Source organism: Salvelinus alpinus, chromosome 13 (genome assembly GCF_045679555.1).
Source record: "Salvelinus alpinus chromosome 13, SLU_Salpinus.1, whole genome shotgun sequence".
Classification (NCBI taxonomy): Eukaryota; Metazoa; Chordata; class Actinopteri; order Salmoniformes; family Salmonidae; genus Salvelinus; species Salvelinus alpinus.
Window position 1 is genome coordinate 10597120 of NC_092098.1, and position 22364 is coordinate 10619483.

A 22364-nucleotide genomic window follows, 5' to 3' on the forward strand; every position below is an offset into this window, starting at 1 on the left:
ATTTTTTAAACCTCGCTACTTACTAGGTCAGAAAAATGAAGTCAACCTCTAAACAATCAGGAAAACGCCTCTAGTTTTACTAAGAGGGATAGACTAATCTGATATAAATTAATAAATCAAAAATTAAAAGAAATAATTTTATTCAAACTGAAATACATACATTTACACAAATTATATATAGTCAGATATGTAAAACGCTACTTGACAATAATAAAATCTGCAATCAGCAGTTGCTACATAATATAATTTACTTGATATGATAATGATATTTACCCATTGATTGACAACTTAGTGACTGTTGTACACCATCAGAACCCAAAATAAGCTTATTTTACTCCAATGTTTGAAAAACAAAGTAAACAAACACGATATAGGCTCAATACATGATTAAAACTATAATTGTTATATTATGGACATGCAGTCCTTGCATCCATAGCTTTGTCTATACATTTGAGAGTGGTTACATTTCTCCAGCCCCATCCCTCAGATTTTTACCGAAACAGGGAGGCCACTTTGTTATTGTTCTACTGTTGACTGCCGCTTTAAAATACTACTTTTCTAGGATAACCTATCTTGGCATAACAGAAAATTACATATAAAAAAAACAAAACACATGGCATTCTTTGTGCGAGTGATCTTATTTTCCCAATTTTTAAACCCTACTACTCAAGACCAATGCGCTAGTTACGGAGTACCATTTAGTCTGTCCTGTACCCCTCAGATCTGTAATGGGTCCCCTGTGGCCATGCTAATCTCATGGACGGGCCAGCAGGGCGAGTCTCTGTAGCGTCTCTTGGTGGCCGGGAGCCTGATCTGCAAGGCTGGTGATGGAGAGAGTTCAACAGGGAGCGAACTCCCATCACTCTCACTGACCCCCATGTCTATCTCTATAAAGCCAAAGGTCGTGACAGAGGTAGGGGAGCAGTTAGCCACTAAGTGTGCAGTGTAGAGATCAGTTGATGTTGTGTCTATTGGTGTGGGAGAGGGTCCACTGGGAATGGGAGAGCATGTTTCTGTTTGAGAGGGAGAGGAGGGCTTGGAGGGAAAAGGGAGAGGGAGTTTGACTTCTGTACTTTTGGACTCCTGCTGTAGGGGGGCCATGGTCTGAGGTGGAACATCTAAGACTGTGTCGGTCAGAAACGGTCTATTCACCAGCATTGGAACTGTGATGTGTTTGTCTTGCTCCTCCTTTGGATTGCATGTATTCAAGTGCATCTCCAGCAGATCATGTAGCTCTGACTCCTTAGGTTGTTCCTCCACCGGTTCCAATTGTCTTTCCTTGAGATTCAATTGTGATTCTTTAAATTGCCCTTGGCAGGATTCCTTGTTCTGCTTTGGATTGGGTGACGGAGGAGCGCACAAATCCTGGATGGTCTGCATGAGGTTTTCCTGTTGTAGTTGAGGAGTATGTTGGATTTCAAACTGTCCCACTTGGGCAAATTGATAAACACTAAGAGTTGGCTCTAGAGGTGGACATAGGACTGGCTCACTGAGGCTTTGAACAACCACTGGCACCTCTTGATTTTTAGAGGCTTGTCCTGGCCAAGGTCCGGGAACACCATCATGACTGATGGAGCGTCCAAACCGCCGCGCTCCCTGCCGGCGCAGACGTACAACGCTCCGCTGACCTCCCTCCCGCTGACTCTCATGCAGAACATCATTGAGCTGAGGTTCAGGGGGCCTTGGAGGAACCCTGGGGTTACGGAGCAGCGTTGTCAGAGCGTTAAACCGCCTGATGCGCTCTGCTACAGACATGTGTGTCCTCTTAAAACCCAGTCCTGACTCTGTCATCTTCTCTTTCTTCACCGGCAGTTGAAGTGCGTCCCCAGAGACTCCATCTTCTTTCTTGATCATCCAATCTGTTTTCTCTTTCTTGTAAATTTCATCTTGAATCCTCAGTTGGTCCAATGTCACCTCTGGCATACTGATGGAGCGACGAGGTTGACGGGGCTTCTGACTGACAGATATATCCACTTCTGACTGCTTCTTGCTTAGACCCACGTCTACAGGGTCCTCTTTTATCCCAACCTGCTCTGGATCCCTCAATACATGGTTTGTTTCATACTGTCTAACGGTTTCCTCTATCGTCTCATTTTCCAACTTGACACCAGAGCATTCATATGATTCCCCAGCTTGTGTCCTGGTAGGTGAGTCCAATGTCGCGAGATCCAGGAAGTGATTAGGATTTTCAGCAAAGCTGTAATTCAGCAGATCAGGGTCATCCTCCACTTCATTCCCCACTAGAATTGAATACAGATAAAATGTCACATTGAGTATTTAAGTGACTAATATGTAGATACATGGATGTAACTGAAAAAATTTATATTAAAATCTAAACCTTGTCCATCAGTCATTATGACAGGAATCCTGGATGGTCCAATCTCAGAGCTGGATGCTTTAGTCATACCATCAGTGACCATTATACTGCCCATGATCCAATTCTCAGTGTCATTCCCAATGGACGTGGGGGAAGGGTCCTGAGAATAAAGTCGTAGAGAAACTAGATAAGTCCAACAATAGAGCTCAGCGTCAAAAGACAAGCATGAGCAACGTGAAGACGCAGTGTTATGGACATAATATTGGACAGCACCAGACTTACAGGGCTGCTCCAGACTGTCATGTTGAAGAATCTAAGAGATGTCCTTCGATGGACCTTGTCCTCCTGCACCGGATGCCTTCAGGAAACACAGACACAGTCAGACACAAAAACAAGGCAATAGACAAATAGAAGAACTAGAATAAATGCTTCTGATGCTGTAGATTGACTTGTTTGATGTTTTTTGATCTTTCTTGTGATTCCTCCTCTTCTCTGAGGCAGTGAGAGTGACAGAGAGCTCGTGCTCCCTACTGCCCTCCACTCCACTCAGGACAGAAGTGTGACTACGGGTAGGGCTTTGGCCGACCGCCGCCTCGGAATCTACTGGGACAGTCAAAACATAGAACTTGTCATACCGCATCTTATGCGAGTGACTAAAAGCTATACTGCAATACAGGCTATAAATACATCACCATTGGAGGGTTGTTTGCTCATGGATTGGTTGTCTTCTCTAAGGTCATGGATAGAGCGTCTGTATACAGAGAAGGATAATATTAGCTCCATAAAGTATTTAAAAACAAAATCTCAGAGATGTGGTTCATCAAAATATACACTACCGTTCAAAAGTTTGGGGTCACTTAGAAATGTCCTTGTTTTTGAAATGAAAAACACATCTTTGTCCATTTAAATAACATCAATTTGATCCGAAATACAGTGTAGACATAGTTAATGTTGTAAATGACTATTGCAGCTGGAAACAGCAGATTTTTTAGGGAATATCTACATAGGCGTACAGAGGCCCATTATCAGCAACCATCACTCCTGTGTTCCAATGGCACGTTGTGTTAGATAATCCAAGTTTATCATTTTAAATTCTAATTGATCATTAGAAAACCCTTTTGCAATTATGTTAGCACAGCTGAAAACTGTTGTGCTGATTAAAGAAGCAATAATACTGGCCTTCTTTCGACTAGTTGAGGATCTGGAGCATCAGTATTTGTGAGTTCGATTACAGGCTCAAAATGGCCAGAAACAAAGACCTTTCTTCTGAAACTCATCAGTCTATTCTTGTTCTGAGAAATGAAGGCTATTTCATGAAAGAAATTGCCAAGAAACTGAAGATCTCGTACAACGCTGTGTACTACTCCCTTCACAGAACAGCGCAAACTGTCTTTAACCAGAATAGAAAGAAGAGTGGGAGGCCCCGGAGCACAACTGAACAAGAGGATAAGTACATTAGAGTGTCTAGTTTGAGAAACAGACACCTCATAAGTCCTCAACTGGCAGCTTCATTAAATACTACCCGCAAAACACCAGTCTCAACAGTGAAGAGGCGACTCCGGGATGCTGAACTTCTAGGCAGAGTTCCTCTGTCTAGTGTCTGTGTTCTTTTGCCCATCTTAATCTTTTCTTTTTATTGGCCAGTCTGAGATATGGCTTTTTCTTTGCAACTCTGCCTAGAAGGCCAGCATCCCGGAGTTGCCTCTTCACTGTTGACGTTCAGACTGGTGTTTTGTGGTTACTATTTAATGAAGCTGCCAGTTGAGGACTTATGAGGCATCGGTTTCTCAAAGTAGACACTCTAATGTACTCGTCCTCTTGCTCAGTTGTGCACCGGGGCCTCCCACTCCTCTTTCTATTCTGGTTAGCGCCAGTTTGCGCTGTTCTGTGAAGGGAGTAGTACACAGCATTGTACGAGATCTTCAAAAACAAGGACATTTGTAAGTGACCCCAAACTTTTGAACGGTAGTGTGTGTACATTATATATTTTTTTACAGACAGTTAAATGCAAGTACCTTTTTTTAGCAGAGCTCTCAACATCAGGGACAGGATCTTCAGTCGATTTTCGTTTAGATGTGACTGGTGATTCAGGTGTGTTGTGGTGAGCGGTCTTTGTATTTTGCTGGCCTGTGAGGTCAAGGTTATAAAGTCAGAAGCAACACACTTATTGGCCCTTACTGACGACAATCCTTTCAGCATCACTTTATACTAAAAGCATTTGAACTTTGCAACCAGTTAACAAGCAGCAAAAATCATATCATTACCACAACATTATGCACGTACTGTCTGGGGGATGTAAAAGGCCAGTGTGAGTGCGGCCTGTCTTCAATTTACTGAGAGCATCCACAAATATCTCTGGAGAGATTAAGCAAAAAATTATAATAATCTGAATTGAATTCATACATTTTCCAGCAACGTATTTATTCTGAAATGATTATCACAGTATAAACCTCATTATCCAGTCATTGCAAAACTCTCACCTCCAACACTGCGCCTCCTTTGATGTGCTAAAAGTCTATACACACCAAGTCCTGCCCTCTCCTGAAACCTCCCCCCATCAACTGGGGGTGTGGAGGACTCTGCTACTGTTGCCATGTCCATAATAGAAGGGGGGACAACACCTGGGGACATATAGAAGAGTGAAATTAGTATCAACTTTAAGTCTAACATCCATCATCAGCTACTATACAAATGTATATTTCTCTAAACTTACCAATCCGATCAGCGTGTATTATGAGTTTCTTGATCACTGCTGCTTGTCTATGCAGTCGTCTCTCTGTACCTGCGGTCAGTTTAGAGCCCCCAGCTGGACAATGTAGCAGATTAGGTGCAATCACAAGAGCCAGATTGCCCACTTCCATACGATTCTCTTTACATCTAGTGAATGTGAGGGATAGGAGATGGAGAAACTTAGGCACAGAGAGACATAGACCTCCCTCTCTAAGCCCAGATAAAAGAAGTCATCATGAATTTCTGGAAACAAACCTTTGAGCCGTCTGTCTCAGGAAGGTACAGAAGTATCGGAGGGCCCGTGAATGCGACGGGGGGAACAAGGCTGTGAGAAGAAGAGCTCCATCCTTGCCCTGCTCCTGCCCCCCCTCCTCCTCTAAGCCCTGTGCACGACACAGTGGCACCTGTAGATCCATAGGGATGAGGGGCGAGGGCAGCTCCCGTAAGAACTGCTTCACAAGAGACGCCACATCACAGGGCTGCAGAGTGGCTGAATGTGGCAGAGAAAAGACTGTCTCCCCCTGCTCCAGGCCAGCCTGTCATGAGGAGGTAGAGCGTCAACATAGAAAAGATAGACCCATGGAGGTAAGAAAATTGACATTCCTGCACATCCCTCCTGTGCCGCCTCACCCTCAGAGCTCGCATCCGACTAAACGACCCGGTCTTTCGAAACAGCCCTTCAGTATGAAGATGCTGGGATAAAAATTCACAGGCATCCACCAAGAACCTATGGAATAGTTAGATCACTCAAATGGAAGTTAAGTCATGACCAACCAAAACTTTGGGCTTTCAGTTGTTCATTGTAATCAGAATAGGCCACATTAGATTTTTTTTTTTTATCACATCTCCCAGTTATGACTGTATTTAAAGCAACCATACAACTCAAGTTTACATACTTTGGCACTGTCCCACTCATATCAGTTAAATCACACTGTGGCAGCATTATCAGGTCCCGACCAAAAGCAAATTTAGATTGGTTCTCCTGAAAGACATCCATCAACAACAGATCATGGTGATGTGCTAAAAAGGCGTTCAACAACAAATCAATACCTCAACATTGGTCGTTTGCAAATTATGATGAGTAAATTTGAATATTTAAGAAACGTGACCTTGACAGTAATCAATCACGTAATCAATCAAGTCATCAAAAGTCTGTGGCAGCATATAGTGTTGTGGACAATGGAAAACATGCTTTATTGACGCATTGAGGTTGACTGTTGAGCAAACATATTGGCCTTGTTGGTTACCTGTCTGACAGGGTCGCTCGTGTATGGCCCATTCAAGAAGCTCTTCCAGTTTTTCACGCGAACTCCAGATGCTTTCAAAGCGTGTATCACGGCCACCACGCGTAGACGGTCGTCCATGGGGTTTGGCATTGGTAGATCCAGTTAGGATGTGTTCTTTAAAAATTAAATAAGTTGAAAGTAGTGGCTTTTGAAAACTCCATCACTATTAAAAACCGACATTTCGTCAGAGCTAGGTAGCAAAATGATGTAGCCTACGTTGTTGCGCGTCTTTGAGCCTTTCATCCCGCCGCCATCAAATTAGATACTTCCGGTCACCTGTGCCCAAATAAGGCGTAATGTAGGTGTGATGGGCACGGTTCACAGAGACGCTTGTCTGTTCTGAAGTCACAAATGTAGTTTGAAATGGTCAGTACATAATGAAAAAGAGCCCCATACATACCCGCCCTACAGGAATTGACATATTTCACATTTATTGACATTGATTCATAGGGCCTTTTCTTAAAAGCGTGTTAACCCTCGCAAGGCTGCCGGCCCAGACGGCATCTCTAGCCGCGTCCTCAGAGCATGTGCAGACCGGCTGGCTGCTGTGTTAACGGACATATTCAATCTCTCCCTATCCCCGTCTGCTGTCGCCACATGCTTCAAGTTGGCCACCATTGTTCCTGTACCCAAGAAAGCAAAGGTAACTGAACTAAATGACTATCGCCCCGTAGCACTCACTTCTGTCATCATGAAGTGCTTTGAGAGACTAGTCAAGGATCATATCACCTCTACCTTACCTGTCACCCACTTCAATTTGCTTACTGCCCCAATAGATCCACAGATGATGCAATCGCCATCACACTGCCCTATCCCATCTGGACAAGAAGAATGCTGTTCGTTGGCTATAGCTCAGCATTCAACACCATAGTACCCTCCAAGCTCATCGTTAAGCTTGAACCAACTGGGTCCTGGACTTCCTGACGGCCGCCCCCAGGTGGTGAAGGTAGGAAGCAACACCTCCACTCCACTGATCCTCAACACTGGAAAAGGAAATACCTAGTCAGTTGTTCAACTGAATGCCTTCAACCAAAATGTGTGTTCCGCATTTAACCCAAACCCTCTGAATCAGAGAGGTGCGGGGGGGCTACCTTAATCAACATCCATGTCTTTGGCCCCTTGGAACAGTGGCTTAACTGCCTTGCTCGGGCAGAATGACAGATTTTTACCTTGTCAGCTCAGGGAGGCTACCTGCCGCTACTGGTGCCCCACAAGGGTGCGTGCTTAGCTCCCTCCTGTACTCTCAGTTCACCCATGACTGTGTGGCCAAGAACGCCTCCAAATCAATCATCAAGTTTGCAGACGACACAACAGTATTGATTACCAACAATGATGAGGCAGTCTACATGGAGGAGGTGAGGGCTCTGGGAGTGTGGTGCCTGGAAAATATCCTCTCACTCAACAAAAGAAAGGAGATGATCGTGGACTTCAGGAAATAGCAGAGGTAGCACCCCCTATCCACATTGACGGGACCGTAGTGGAGAAGGTGGAAAGCTTAAAGTTCCTTGGCGTATATGTAACGGATGTGAAATGGCTAGCTGTTACATATACATCACTGACAAACTGAAATGGTCCACCAACACAGACAGTGTGGTGAAGAAGGTGCAACAGCGCCTCTTCAACCTCAGGAGACTGAAGAAATTTGTCTTGGCACCTAAAACTCTCACAAACTTTTATAGATGCACAACTGAGAGCATCCTGTCGGGCTGTATCACCGCCTGGTGTGTCAACTGCACCGCCCGCAACCGCAGGGGTCTCCAGAGGGTAGTGCGGTATGCCCAACTTGTCACCGGGGGCAAACTACCTGCCCTCCAGGACACCTACAGCACCCGATATCAAAGGAAGGACAAAAAGATAATAAAGGACAACAACCACCCATCCCACTGCCTGTTCACCCCGCTATCATCCAGAAGGCAAGGTCAATACAGGTGCATCAAAGCTGGGACCGAGAAGCTGTTTTTCAGTCTCTATCTCAAGACTGTTAAATAGCCATCACTAGCACATTAGAGGCTGCTGCCTATATAGACTTGAAATCCCTGGCCACTTTAATAAATGGAACACTAGTCACTTTAATAATGTTTACATAGCTTGCACTACTCATCTCATATGTATATATTCTATTATACTGTATCTTAGTCTATGCCGCTCTGACATTGCTCATCCATATATTTATATATTCTTAATTCATCATTCCTTTACTTAGATTTGTCTGTATTGGGTATATGTTGTGAAATAGTTAGATATTATTTGTTAGATATTACTGCACTGTCGGAGCTAGAAACACAAGCATTTCGCTACCGCAATGACATCTGCTAAACACGTGTACTGTATGTGACCAATAAAATTTGATTTGATAAAAGTTAACAGATCTTACTGTGCAAGTTGTTTTCTCATGATGACAAAACAAGAAAAAAGTACAAGGAAGTACTTGTCTTTATTTAAACAGATACAGCTTGATTACTTTATCTTTTAAGAAATGTCAATCAAACGATGAATAGACTCTACAGGGTGGTAGGTAGCCTAGCGGTTAAGAGTATTGGGCCAGTCACCGAAAGGTTGTTGGCTCAAATCCCTGAGCCGACTAAGTGAAAAATCAGTTGATGTGCCATAGAGCAAGGCACTTAACCCTAATTGCTTCTGTAAGTCGCTCTTGATAAGAGGGTCTGCTAAATGACTAAAATGTAAATATAAATATATATATTACCACGTATTAAAAAAAATACAATGACTTGTATCCATATACTCAAATTCCTATTTGTCCAACAAAAATAATATTTTATAAAACAGTTATAGTCTATCCTTATTTACACATGCATCATCAAACATAGTACAATTTAATTGAAAGTGCACATTCAAATCTACACATTGTTTATGAATTTTACTTTTTGTAAAATGTCAGGATGCCACTTTTGTGGATCTGCATGAATTATGTAATCTCCCCCCTTGTGGGTTTGTCTTTCTATCTTCATTTTGATCAATTCTGTCACATAATTTCAGTCTCGTTTCTTTTTTTCCAGAAAAGTTGACATTGCTGACGTTGCTCTCCACGTCCTCCTCCATGCCACCTGCCTCCTCCCTCTGTCCGGCCCTCCCACATGGGCGTGGGGGCCTCAATTTCTCTTGGCCGTCCACCCACAGAATGGTACACCAGCCATCAATACCTTCACAGAGACAGAGGAGAAGACAGAGGAGAATCAGAGCAGTTTCTCTCTTTATCTTCAATATAAAAAAGTCAAACACAAAACTCAGAGTTACTCAGCTATAGCATACCTTGTAGACTGCAGTGCTTTCCACTGCCTTTACTGGCAAAATGTAAGACTGATCCTTTCTTGCTGCAAGCAGAAGAGACAGGGAGACTTGGGAGACACGGGTAAGCGATGAGAGGGGAGGTATTGAAGCATGCACTGCACTGCACAGCTGTGGAGAACATGGAAAAAGGTTCATCATTAATATAGCCATTAACAATATAAATAAATATAACTAAACAATATATTTTGGGGATATATAAGCATTACTGTGAAAAGTCTACACCCATATGCACTTCATATAATTATGCTAAATGTTCATGCTGACTGACTTGCACAGACGTCCTCATACTAATTTTCTTGCTGACTCTGTGGAGCTGTACTCATCTTCTGGTTCTGACTTACTCACTGCACTTTGCTGTGCCCTCTTAAGTGCTCAAAATGATGTTGCTCTTCTGTTCTCTTCCCTGAGCTCACAATCGGAGGCCAACTTTTTGCTCCTGACTAACAAGATGTATTTTAGCGCTGTAAGGATACAGGTCAGTTAACAGGTCCGAGCCCAATTTCCCGATAGGTTGGAATTTAAGCTTAGGAATGTTTTAACTATGCATCTTTCACCGATTCGGCAGATCATTGCGCATATGTTAGGCTACACATCATGAAATATATTGAGACAAATTACAGACAGTAGCCTACAAGTAGAAAAATATAACGTGATTGAACATGAAACGTATTTCAATGTGATTGAAATAGGCCTATAGACTACTGTTTATTTCATTTATGTTTTCACTTGAAGCATATTTTATACATAGCTTGTTTGTATCAATTGCAAAGACATTGGCAACTTTGTATTTGTTGTCAACTTTGTTCTGAAGTTATCCGTGGTCCCAGAGAGACGGATAAACCATGTGAGGTTATGTTTAGCGAACATCTAAATATGTATATGTGACGCGGGAGGACAACAAAGCATCCACTGATGCACTTCTATGAGTAAGTAGTCTGACACCGAACCTAAATCGGCTGCGCGCGTGCGCCATCGTGCATAAATGTATTTTCTCCCCCCACACCAAACACGATCACGACACGCAGGTTAAAATATCATAACAAACTCTGAACCAATTATATTCATTTGGGGACAGGTCGAAAAGTATTAAACATTTATGGCAATTTAGCTAGCTTGCTGTTGCTAAAGGTATAATGCTAACCTGAACCTGAATAGAAGAAATGTGCATCCACAGCACAATTCTGCTGACACTTTGAATATCACATTCCTGTCGGAGTCCGTCTCATCCTTACCTGATGGCACACATCTGTAAGCAGAGAAGACTCTATGTTTAGCTGTCAAGCTCCCGCCTATTCCTCTTTGGATTGGTGGACACATCTCGTTATTTTAACACTTTTTTAAATATTCGGTGAGGGGTGTTGACATCAACCCCCTGTATTACAGTTTGTACTTAAATCGGCTGGGAAATCTATGGCAATACTTAAATGGCTGTTTAGCATTTACAAACTTAAAAGTTTGAAGAATTTAAAAATGTGTAAATATTGTACAATCCATGTCTGCAGAGAAAGACTTACCCAGAAAGACTCATAGCGGCAATCACTGCCAAAGGTGATTCTAACATGTATTGACTCAGGGGTGTGAATACTTATGTAAACTAGATATCTGTATTTAATTTAATACATTTGTTAATTTCTAAAAACATGTTTTCACTTTGTTATTATGGAGAATTCTGTGTTGATGGGTGAGAACAACAATTGAATCCATTTTGAATTCAGGCTGTAACACAAAATGTGGAATAAGTCAAGGGGTAACGTTATGAGTACTTTCTGAAGGCACTGTGTGTGTATATATAATTTTATTTTGCTACAGCAAATAGTGTTTTATTAGCTCATGTGGGCTGGGGATCCCTGAGAAGAGGCATTACACCATAATAAAATAAATCAATCATGCAATATGGCTTCTGCTAGCTTAGTCTTCAGATAACAAGTCAACATTATCTAATCCGTTTTCAATATACTCGCCCATATAGCATCTTGTTCCTATCTCTCCCCATTATATTCACAAAACCCTGAAACATGTAACTAGCTCTTGCACTTACTGCGAGTAATGTTCTTATTCAGGCTTTCGCAAATGTTTTGTTTACAAAGATACCGAAACCCTAACTTCCTGTTTCCAATATGTCGATAATTGAGTCAAGATGATGCACCGATGCGAATGTCAAATAAATTGTATCAAATCACCACACATGACATATACATGAGATATCCACTTCTGTGTAGTTCTTAATTTTACCTAAATTGCAATTAACTCATGTGCATTGGGGCATTTGTAATCATATTAGTTTATGCCTGCAGTGTTGGGGGGAAAACGACCCCTTTAAATGTATTTTATGAGAACCAAAAGCAACATTTGGTAAGATTTAGATATGTACATACAGTACTGGCTATCCGTAAGCAAACACTTTTTAAAGAGAAGTGGGCAGAAAAAAAAATATATATATGTTTTAGATCAGGGCAACCCCCCCTATAGGGCAAACTGACCGCTGAAGGTGTGTTAATCTATTTTATGTTTCACTTTGACATTTGAGTAATTGACACTTAAAATCTAAAGTCTAGGTATTTTAATTAAAAATATCAAAGTAAAAATGACATTACACATCTCACTATTAATATCCTCATTATGATGGGGGTTATATCAATGTACATCAAAATTGTTTTGAGATGAGACAAATACATTTTTAGTTGAGCAAGAGTAGCGGCAGCCAATGAAAGTGTTGAAATAATGGTTTCTGTGAGAATTACAGGAAGTTTAACCCAGAGAGGTGTTTAACCCCAAGCCACCTAATTACTTCTTTACAATGTGCCTTTAAAAAACACTAACTTTTAGGTGTCCAATGTTATAGCTGTGTGGTTCTTGTAATGATCCATAATTCAAATCTGGACTTTTGTGAGCCGTACTCAAGGAAACAAGACAGAAAAAAAAAAAAAAAATAGAGACAACCAAATAAAATTACATTTTGAAGTAAAAATCTTCAGATTATATTCTCAAACACAAAAAGATTACATTTTGTTTGAACACAGAACCATATGCAGATACTGTTTGACATACATGTTATACAGTTTTACAACCACACAAACTAGTTATTGATCACAAGATTCAAAAACGACTTTAGGGACATGTTACAGAATATTTTAAATGGTGTGAAAAATGCTGGTAAATGTGGTTTTACAATCACTCTCTCTCTTTATACAAGTTATTAAAAAAAGTAATCAAAATGTCAGTCTTCAATTTCAATAAATATGGGCAAAATATTAATGGTTAAATCAAAACGAGAATAATAAGTCCAGACTCTACACCAATTTCTTTAAAACGTATGGTTCTTTGATCTAAAACTAAAAATGTCATGTCAATAGCAAAATTTGAAAACAAAAACAATGTTGTCCAAAAATATTCCATCTCTTAAAAACACATTGAAATGTACACATGCAAATCCCAGCTACCTTTTATGAGCTCTAATAAACATTCACTGCGCAACACTGAACTGTCCTACATCTGCATGTTAAACTACACCTCTGTTGCTCATTTCAAATAGCCAACGTCTAGAACAGGCAAGAAAAATAAGCTGTGTTACTAAATTGCTGCAGGACCTACTGCAAAAATAATGCTAACATCGTGGCAAGAATAAAAATCCTGTATCTAAAAAGGCAGGGAAGAAAAACTGGACCCTGAACATTTTTTGAAAATATAAGCTATAAGAAAGCGAAGGCTAATCATTAAGGAGATGTATGACAATGAAAAGGTAGAGGTCTAGCCTGCAGGCAGGATAAGCAATGGAATGCTGCTGAGGGAATGAGATCCGTCTCATCAGCGCACTACTTTAGGCCTACTGTGTGCCCTGAGAACCCTGGCTGTAGTTTCCATATTGGCTGTAGTACTGATTCCATTGGCTCTGGTTCTGGTAATACTGCTGCCACTGCTGTGCATACTGGATCAGAGAGAGCAAGACATTATCAACAGAGCTTTAGACAGATGAACATGATATATGGGACAACCTAAGAAACTAGGTTGGCCCGACTCACCTGTTGATACTGCTGGTTGTAGGTCTGTTGCTGCTGGTTGTAGGTCTGTCCAGTGGCAACAGGAGCAGCGGAGGCGGCAGGAGTTTGGCTGTAGCTCTGGCTGTAACCTGGGTACTGGCTGTAGCTGCCATAGTTGTAACCCTGGTTGTAGTTTCCCTGATTGTATCCCTGGTTGTATGTCTGTGGCTACAAATTAAAACATACGATGTCAGAAAGTTTGAAGGACTGGTGAAGAGTTGACAGAGGAACAAATTCCAGAGGGAGAACCACATGTAGGGAGATGCCATTTAACACAGTTTACCTGTCCTTGGCTGTAACTCCCAGTGACTCCCTTGTTATATTGTCCTTGGCGGTGCTGATTGTAGCTCACTCCAGATTGCTGGTTGCGGTTGTAGTCATGTTGTCCTCCTGCAGCACCATCACGGTTGCTCCCCCAGCGGTTCTGCTGGTAGCCTCCATGGTTATACCCTGTAAAGCAAAAGCAGTAGGCTCACTAACAGCAAAAAAATTAAAAGTTTAAAAATAAATAAATTCCGCAGAACCCTTCCACCTCACCTCCTCTGAAGTTGCCACCTTGACTCTGATAGCCTCCCCTTCCTCCTTGTGGGCCACCACGGTTGTCATTGCGCTGATAAGGTGCACCGCGACCACGGAATTCTCCTTGGCGGTTGTCGAAGCGTTTGTCTGGGGGTGGGCCGGCCTTGCGGCCCTCCTCATTGTATTGCTTTACCAGCGTGTCAGCCTCTTCTCGTTGCAGCTCGATGAAGGTCACGTTGTCAAGAAACTCACCAGCTTCTGGGAGCACAAAGTTGGCTACAGGAAGCAGAGGGGTTGGACGTTGTCAGGACGAGTATAGCGGCGCCGTCGAAAGACAAAGAAAATCCTTATTACTATCTGATAGACAATACTAGGAAGGGGTAGGAAGGGAAAAGAGGGAAGTGGGGGAGAGTTATACCAGAATTATAGCAAAACATTACCTCAAGGGACAGGGGAGAATTTGATCCAGTTTAAGGAGGATTTCTATTTAACTAGGCAAGTCAATTACAATGCCGGCCTACCCCGGCCAAACCCTAACCTGGACGACACTGGGCCAATTGTGCGTCGCCCTATTGGACTCCCAATCATGGCCGGTAAGGATACAGCCTGGAATCGAACCAGGGTCTGTAGTGCCTTAGACCGCTGCGCCACTCAGGAGACCATAGGAAAATAACAAAACTAAGGAGAGTGATGAATATGTCGTTTTCAGTTGTAAACCACAAATATAGCTTACGGAAGCATAGCCTGTGGGCGTATGTCCTCAGTTAGTCCTTAAGTAATAAATGTTGATTTCTTTCTACTCCCCTGGTACTGGAAATTGCACTGCCAATGGTTTTGTTAAAATTTTCAATTGATAATCTATTAAAGATCTCATCCTTCAAGGGTCAGAATCAATACCCAACACTTGAAATGGACGTCACCCTGCACCCTGAGTTTGCAGTGCTAAATAGATGAATGAGAATGAGAAAGATGAAAGAAATGGTTCAAAATAAGAGAATGATAGATGATAAAGGGGGAAATAGTGGGAATAGCTCTTTAAAGGGGGGCGGGGGACAGGTGGGATCTTCCAAGTTTCGATAAAACAACAAAAAAAACATAGGAAATGCATTGTCTTTGTGTAGTTTTTAATTTTTGTTATCCATGGAATTCCTACCTTTCATTTCTAATACAGCATGATCGGGAACATCCTTCCCTTCCTCATCAGTTCGCTTTAACGTTCGCTCTTTTAAATCCTCGTCCGTGGGACAAATTACAATAGCCTTGCGTTGAAAACCTTCAAAAGGACGCATTTTTCGTCTCTGGGCTGATCCATATACATTTGTCTAGCAAAGTTGACAAGAAAGAAGTAGAAGCTGTTTATTATTGTTCACTTGTCTGCTTTTGTTATGGCTTTGCGTTCCATAGGAGGGAAATTGGATTCCTGCAACGATGAAAGTGAGAGTCCCCCCCCCCCCCCCATACTGTTCTGGAACTACATATGGTTCTCTCACAACCCAACAACTTACTTTTGTGTCTGGAATACATTTCCTGGGAGAAAAAACTTTGGGGACCCATGTTAGCCATCTATTGGGTAAATTCTTGCAAGTTCTCAACATTTCCAATGAAAAGCTGAGAGCGTTAGCTACTTAAGGCCAGATTCTACATTACAAAATAACAGTTGCATTTATTTTTTATTCTGTTACAAAAATATGCTGCATCTTTTAATCAATTTTTGCCATGTTTACAACGCACCCGTACAAGGTTGAGCAAATAGATGAATGTGCCCATTAATCCCTTCTGCCACACAGCTCACATTCACTTCCATATAATTAACAGTAGAGAAACTAAATCTGTAAAATCAATTGAATTGTCTCCAGGTAAACCCTTAAGGATAATGAACTGTTTTTCTAACTATTCTCAATGTGGCAGGTATTTGCTACGCCACTGCTCTGATAATGACCTCTTTAAAAATCAACAAATAATGAATCGTTTTTAAAGTTGGGTAATATTTCACCTACAATAACAGGGTCCCCATTTACTTACCAGAACTTACCTGTTTGTCAATAGCCCAACTGTCTCATGACAATAACAACAGACAATACCTACCTGTCAATACTCACTTACACTGTGGCACCCATTAGAATGTCCAGGACCTTACCTACTTTGAGTAACTTGAGCAAACGACCCTGAAAATTCAAACATGTTAGTTCACTTACCTTAAGGTTTTATTTATTTAACATACAACATTCAAAAAAGTTCCATATGCTGTCTGCATGTATAAATCAGCTATCATACATCAGAGGTGATGCGAGTTTAAACTTGAGCTAATCTTACAGTTAACGAACAACAGAAGGTGCATTTCTTACTCACCACCCGGCAGTGTTTACTTGTTTTTCAACATCTTATTATAGACATGGACTATTTGTACAGCGTATAGCTCTTTAAACAGGACATAAAGAGGATATCCCAAAAAATATTGAGTAAAAACATACAATTGCAATACCGCTTTCATTTAAGCAAAACAGAAAGAATGATTTCAGCAGCATGTTCAGGGTGATAACTTCCAGGAGTTCAGATGTTGATCAAGAGACCGCATCACAGAGTGCATTAATGGACATGTGCATCAGCAAACAACAGTGGGCAGGAGGGAAGGAGGGAGGGTGAGCACAAAAATATAGTATGGGATGAGAAATCAGACAGTACCTGATCCAGGATGTAGTTACGCTTCTTGCGGGCAGCGATCTGGATCAGCCTGTTCAGACACTGTGTGGCCTGCTGGATCAGGACATCCCACCGACCAGAATAGTTCTTCTGACGCCGCAGCCCCATCACCTGAAGGTGGAGGTTTTCATTACGTTAGAGGGGAACTTGACACTAAAAAAAGACCAAGACTAAAGGATTCTGTGTTCAAACAAAGATAACAACTGACCTTCATCTTCTCCATTATGGCGTTGGTGCCCAGGATATTGTATTTCTTTGCAGGGTGCTCCTCCGCGTGCTTCAAGGCCCAAGTGGTTTTCCCAGACGCAGGCAGGCCAACCATCATCAATAGCTGAGGTAAAACAAGAGGGTCAAACGTGCAATTGGTCATGGCATCTCACAGCTACTGATGTCAAAAGCAATCTAGTCTAATGATTTGAAAAAATTCATGATACACTTGATGATCTAACATGGCTGGCACTCACCTCACAGTCAGCCTTGGTGGCAGGCCCAACAGTCCCCCGCATCCTGTTCTCTAGAGGGACGTTCTGAATGAAGGTGTATCCCTCAGGCAGGGGGAAGAAGGGCTCCTCTTTCTGGCCAAAGTTGAATTCAATGGCACAGTTCTTCACAAGAACGTGGGGAAAGAGTGGCCGCTCGGCCAACTCCTCCCGTGACACACGGAAGGCCACATCCAGCCACTTGCCGTTCTTAGAGAAGGCCATGTCCACTTCCTCACCGCTATTGAAGTCCTGAACAAGACATGACAAGGAAAACGTTTATGCTTATTGAGTACTCGGCTCTATTAGTCAGATGAAGTGAATCTTCTGCACCATCACAAATACTTACAATGTAGCACCCAAGGACATCGTTTTCACCAAACTTTTCCCCGTAATCCTCGAATTTACACTTGGAAGATTTCTTGCCAGTTCCTCCATAGCCATAAGAGAATGGTTCTTCACCTGTAATAGCAGTAAAAATAGGAGTTTGTGTGTTGTTTCAAATCACATAAAATGTTGATAATAACAATTACATAATCCAGAATGTTCCAGCTCAAGTACAGAAGCATTTTTAAAAAACTGACCAAGCTGTGTGTTGCAGGTGTCCAGAGACCAGCCAATGCGCACTACATGAGGATCAGGCTCACTGCTGGGAAGGTGCTTCACAGAGATCTCCTCGTTTATCTGGGCAACAAAAACATGCACCAAATTATTATTCATAAAAATCGAATGAGACTCAACAGCAAAAAAAATAAAAAATAATGCAATATTCCACCTGCAAAGCACCCAAGTGAAATGCAACTTAATTTGAAAAGGAAATACTCTACCTTCATTTCAAAGCAGACACGCCCTTTGTTGACGCCATAGGAAGCTCGTGCACCTGACCACAGGTATGCAAAACCTTCAATGGTCAGCGGGTATCCACTATACCGGTCACGTGATACCTTGAAGTGCAGATCGCAATTATCTGTGAAAAGCAAAACCTCATCAAAAGTCAATAATAAACCATTTAAACCATTCAAACAAATCCTCCTACCATCCCGAAACATAGTACTTTCACTCACAAGTATCAATGGCCACAAGAGTGTCATCAAAATCTTCTTCCTCTTCCTCTGCTGGAGGCTGGGGAGAACGTCCCCTATGTGACGAGAGTGTGGAGCATAAGCTAGAGGTGTAGTTCTATAGAATGTTTTCAAGACACTTTAGTGAAGTAGTTTTCAAACTAGCCATGTGCACGGTTATTGGAATATCCGAACGGGCGTTAGTATTGGAATATTTTGTGAGTATAATTTGTTGTGCCAAAACATTTTATGGGCTTGTTTTAACACTGGAAATGCTTTTTCTAAATTAAATTATAATATCCATGTGATACAAGGATATACCATGACATTTCAAATATTTTATTTAATAAAACATAAAAAATACTGGTAGCCTTCACGTTGGTAGCTTGTTGTTTATGTTGGCCAATCAAAGCGGCTCAATGTGTAGCAAGTGTAGTGAGAGTTCACTATTGCAATGCAAAACGGAATAAAATGACTGAATTAAAAGTTAGCGAAATTAGAAGGAGTAGGCTACAACGAGCAACCAACAGGTAGGCTGTTTTATCCGAATGGGCTTGGGGAGAAATCACTAAATGTGGCCTCAACTAACTATACAGTGTAGCTAGCCTCTCTAGGCTACTCCAGTCAAGACAGGCACTGTTATATGGGATGATAAATAACATCGTGGCTGCTACAAGTTAGGTAGTCTTGGCTGTACTCGAGTAGTGGCTCTCTATGCCTCCATCTGCTCGCTCCAATCTCACAGGCATCTCCGCAGATGCAGCAATAGAGCGCCAGCCTTTCCCCTCGCACAGCAGTTAAAAAAAAAAACACATGCATTTCAAATATCCGGATATCCAACAAAAATTCATGATACTATTCGAATCGCAAAATTATTTTAAACCCCCATCCCTATTTCAAACTTGTTCCACTTAGAAACATTTTAACACACACAGTGTACCTTTTTTCCTCCCGATGTTCATAGTATCCATAGCCACGGCCTTCATCGTATGGCCTCTTACGGTTGTGTCGGTTATCCTCCGTTTTGACCTGGGTCGCCTGCTCAGCCTCCCGTTCATTGGCTGGCTCTGGATGATGAGCCCTTGGCGGCTGTGGCTCCTTCTCTTCCTTCAACTGCTCCTGCTCCTTTTTCAACTCTGCTTTCGTCACAAACTCCTCTGCACCAATGAGGTCAATGTTGTCAATAATTACTGCTTGAGCAACAGTGTGAATTGAGAGAATATACTAAGCATGAACAAGTTATTACTGACCTGGCTGAATTTCAGGCATCTCCACAGGCTCAATTGATGCCGACTCCAGAGGCTCTGGTTCCACAGGTTCCTCCATCTCCGGTTCCTCCATCTCCGGTTCTAGAACCTGCGGCTCTGGCTCTTGTCTTTTGTCTGACTCATACGCCTGCGGAATCTGTGGCTCCATCACATCTTCTGTGAAATCGACCATCCCATATCCCATTGCAGGGACTTGACCATACACCTGTGCCCCATCCCGGCTGTCTTCTTCACTCTTTTCATTATCACCATTCGCCTCATCAGCCTGCGGGACAAACTGTACTTCCTTGTCCTCAATATCTTTTTCTTCTTCCCCATCATCTTTAACTAATAAAGAAAACAGTGTCAGTACCACAAGCTGCTTGTTTTACATATTTGGAGCAGTACAGCAGTTTCATCTGCAAACAATCTGTGAACAACAGTGGACGTGGCTGTATTGGTGCAATCTTACAACTGTCTACATACACTTTGAACCCCCAATATTTGTACCGTTATCACCATCTCCAGCGTCTCCGCCAATATCGTTTTGCTGATCCCCCTCCTCCCCAACATCGGCAATCGGTGGCCCGTCCCCTTCACCTGCAGCCTCCGCCTCAAGTGCTGACTGCAACCTTGAGACAAGATCTGCCTTCAGCCCACGAGTATCCAGGCCTCGCAGCTGAAGCTCCTCCTTCAGCTCGTTGACTTTGAGCTTCTTCACATTGATTCCACTCATTTTTCATGCAACTTCTTCAGTGATCAGAAATTCCAATCTATACGAAATTAATGCACAGGCAAGGAATTCAGTTTAGAAATGTACTTAACCGCCTAGTAGTGGTAGCGTTAGTTTACTAGCTATTTACTGTAGTTAGTTACACATATTATTGTCCCATCTGAGCTAGCTAGTTCGCTATTTCGTTGCATTACAAGACCATGCATGGACATCGCTCGCGTAGCAAAAACATACTCCAAAACAACGCACGAGTCAAAAGCCAACAGTTTTCTTAAAGTTAGCTAGGTAGATTTCTACTGGAGAGCCAGCTTAGGTCTGACACACCAACACAACTAGCTGTATACAATGTTTTTTTATTTAACCTTTATTTAAATTAGGCAATTCAGTTAAGAACAAATTCTTATTTACAATGACGGTCTAACTCGTACTACCCTGGGCCAATTGTGCGCCGCCCGATCACGACCGTTTGTGATACAGCCTGGAATCGAACCAGGGTCTGTAGTGACGCCTCTAGCACTGAGCGCTGCAGTGCCTTAGACCGCTGCGCCACTCGGGAGCCCATAGATAGTATAGTGTGTCTACGATGTGTAGCTAAGTCATGTGAATTTACATTACTAACCTCTTTCCTCACCCCTATAATGTCCTTGCTAGAGATTCATGCAGCGACCAACTCAACTAAAACAAAATGGACGATTCTGTCGCTACCGAAGCACTCCCTCAGCGAAGCTGTATGTCTGTTTCTTCTTCTTTAAGTTTTTATTGGCGGATCGCAACCAACTGACAGCTGCATACATCGCCACCTACTGTACTGGAGTGTGAGGCCGGTCACGACCTATCTATGCCTCCATATTCTCATAACTAACCCAAAATTTATTATAAAATAATTCCGTACAAATCTCATTACTCCCATCACTCCATTCCCGTCCAACGTCTCTGACCCTGTCCAACAACCCCTTCCTTTCTACATCATACATTTCACAAAATAACAATACATGTTCAACCGTTTCCTCTACCATACAGCCATTACACAATCCAGTATCATGTTTCCCTATCAATTTCAAAGAGGATTTCAAACCTGTATGCCCTAATCTCGTCCTACACAACATAACTTCCTCCCTTCTGTTACCATTATATGACATTATCTCCCATACAGATTTCCTTGTACTATAAAAATGTCTTCCCTTACTACTTTCATCCCAATGTCTCTGCCAGCAATCTAACCCATTTTTCTGAATCAATATTTTAATTTCCCCTCTACCCAACTGCACCTGTATATCCACAATAGTATTTTACACTGCTTTTTTTGCTATTATATCTACTATATCATTTCTATAAACACCTCTATGATCTGGAATCCAACGGAACTGAATTTCAATATAATTTCTTTGTAACCTCAACACCATCATCAATCATCAACATTACTAAGATAGGAGTAATAGCACCAACCTGTGGAGTTCCATTTTCCAACTCATATTCTCTTGATAACGCTGATCCCACCCTGACCTGGAAGGTTCGGGCAAACAAGAAATCCATAATCCAGGTGTACATTCTCCCACTAATACCCAATCCATTCAATTTAATCAGTAGACCTTCCCGCCACATTGTATCATATGCTTTTTCAATGTCAAAATATACTAAAGTGGATTTAACAAGTGACATCAATAATAGATAATAGCTTTCACCTGGATTCACCTGGTCAGTCTTTGTCATAGAAAGAGCAGGTGTCACACTCAGTGTACATGTACAAAACATTAGGTACACCTGCTCTTTCCATGACACAGACTGACCAGGTAAACCCAGGTGAAAGATATGATTCCTTATCGATGTCACCGGTTAAATCCACTTCAATCAGTGTAGTTGAAGCGGAGGATACAGGTTAAAGAAGGATTTTTAAGCCAAATTCATAACATATAATACGAATTGTAATCCGTAACATATCGTACGAA

At 42.0% G+C, this 22364-nt stretch overlaps 2 protein-coding genes and 1 long non-coding RNA gene across 10 annotated transcripts; all 3 read right to left on the minus strand.

The window, feature by feature from the left end:
- Positions 1–123: 123 nt before the first annotated feature.
- On the minus strand, positions 124–6570 carry LOC139537030 (uncharacterized). 3 transcript variants are annotated; one of them, XM_071337837.1, is made up of 13 exons: positions 6295–6570; positions 5944–6029; positions 5678–5774; positions 5303–5583; positions 5031–5194; positions 4798–4938; positions 4601–4672; positions 4333–4444; positions 3010–3068; positions 2767–2917; positions 2600–2675; positions 2339–2477; positions 124–2240 (listed from the first exon to the last, which is right to left on the minus strand). In XM_071337837.1, exons 1-13 carry the CDS (start codon positions 6421–6423, stop codon positions 718–720), a joined length of 3030 nt encoding a protein of 1009 aa, XP_071193938.1. In that variant the 5' UTR covers positions 6424–6570; the 3' UTR covers positions 124–717. The 3 variants fall into 3 exon arrangements, with proteins under 3 accessions (XP_071193938.1, XP_071193937.1, XP_071193939.1); XM_071337836.1 differs by having other exon boundaries at positions 2767–2920; XM_071337838.1 differs by lacking the exon at positions 5944–6029 and having other exon boundaries at positions 2767–2920; positions 6295–6454.
- A 2040-nt stretch (positions 6571–8610) lies between these two features.
- On the minus strand, positions 8611–11883 carry LOC139537032 (uncharacterized). Of its 3 annotated transcripts, none has more exons than XR_011667452.1 (3): positions 11681–11883; positions 9604–9750; positions 8611–9494 (listed from the first exon to the last, which is right to left on the minus strand). It is a non-coding gene; the product is annotated as an uncharacterized lncRNA (long non-coding RNA). The 3 variants fall into 3 exon arrangements; XR_011667451.1 differs by lacking the exon at positions 11681–11883 and adding an exon at positions 10875–10975; XR_011667453.1 differs by lacking the exon at positions 11681–11883 and adding an exon at positions 10784–10884.
- A 708-nt stretch (positions 11884–12591) lies between these two features.
- On the minus strand, positions 12592–21155 carry LOC139537031 (heterogeneous nuclear ribonucleoprotein U-like protein 1). 4 transcript variants are annotated; one of them, XM_071337842.1, is made up of 16 exons: positions 21050–21155; positions 20196–20458; positions 19689–20033; positions 19379–19595; positions 18442–18515; positions 18205–18344; positions 17962–18061; positions 17727–17839; positions 17363–17629; positions 17107–17229; positions 16881–17009; positions 15352–15520; positions 14217–14474; positions 13963–14129; positions 13662–13847; positions 12592–13567 (listed from the first exon to the last, which is right to left on the minus strand). In XM_071337842.1, exons 2-16 carry the CDS (start codon positions 20419–20421, stop codon positions 13466–13468), a joined length of 2616 nt encoding a protein of 871 aa, XP_071193943.1. In that variant the 5' UTR covers positions 20422–20458; positions 21050–21155; the 3' UTR covers positions 12592–13465. The 4 variants fall into 4 exon arrangements, with proteins under 4 accessions (XP_071193943.1, XP_071193941.1, XP_071193942.1 ...); XM_071337840.1 differs by having other exon boundaries at positions 20172–20458; XM_071337841.1 differs by having other exon boundaries at positions 21038–21154.
- Positions 21156–22364: the final 1209 nt, after the last annotated feature.

Coding starts and splice junctions, on each gene's coding strand:
- LOC139537030 (XM_071337836.1), bottom strand. CDS start 6,423: ATGCCAAACCCCATGGACGACCGTCTACGCGTGGTGGCCGTGATACAC. Junction 5,584..5,677: donor GTCGGATGCGAGCTCTGAGG/GTGAGGCGGCAC, acceptor TCCTCATGACAG/GCTGGCCTGGAGCAGGGGGA. Junction 3,069..4,332: donor GAGAGCTCTGCTAAAAAAAG/GTACTTGCATTT, acceptor CTCTGTATACAG/ACGCTCTATCCATGACCTTA.
- LOC139537031 (XM_071337840.1), bottom strand. CDS start 20,421: ATGAGTGGAATCAATGTGAAGAAGCTCAAAGTCAACGAGCTGAAGGAG. Junction 20,034..20,171: donor AAATATTGGGGGTTCAAAGT/GTATGTAGACAG, acceptor TTTCTTTATTAG/TTAAAGATGATGGGGAAGAA. Junction 18,516..19,378: donor GAACATCGGGAGGAAAAAAG/GTACACTGTGTG, acceptor CTCGTCACATAG/GGGACGTTCTCCCCAGCCTC.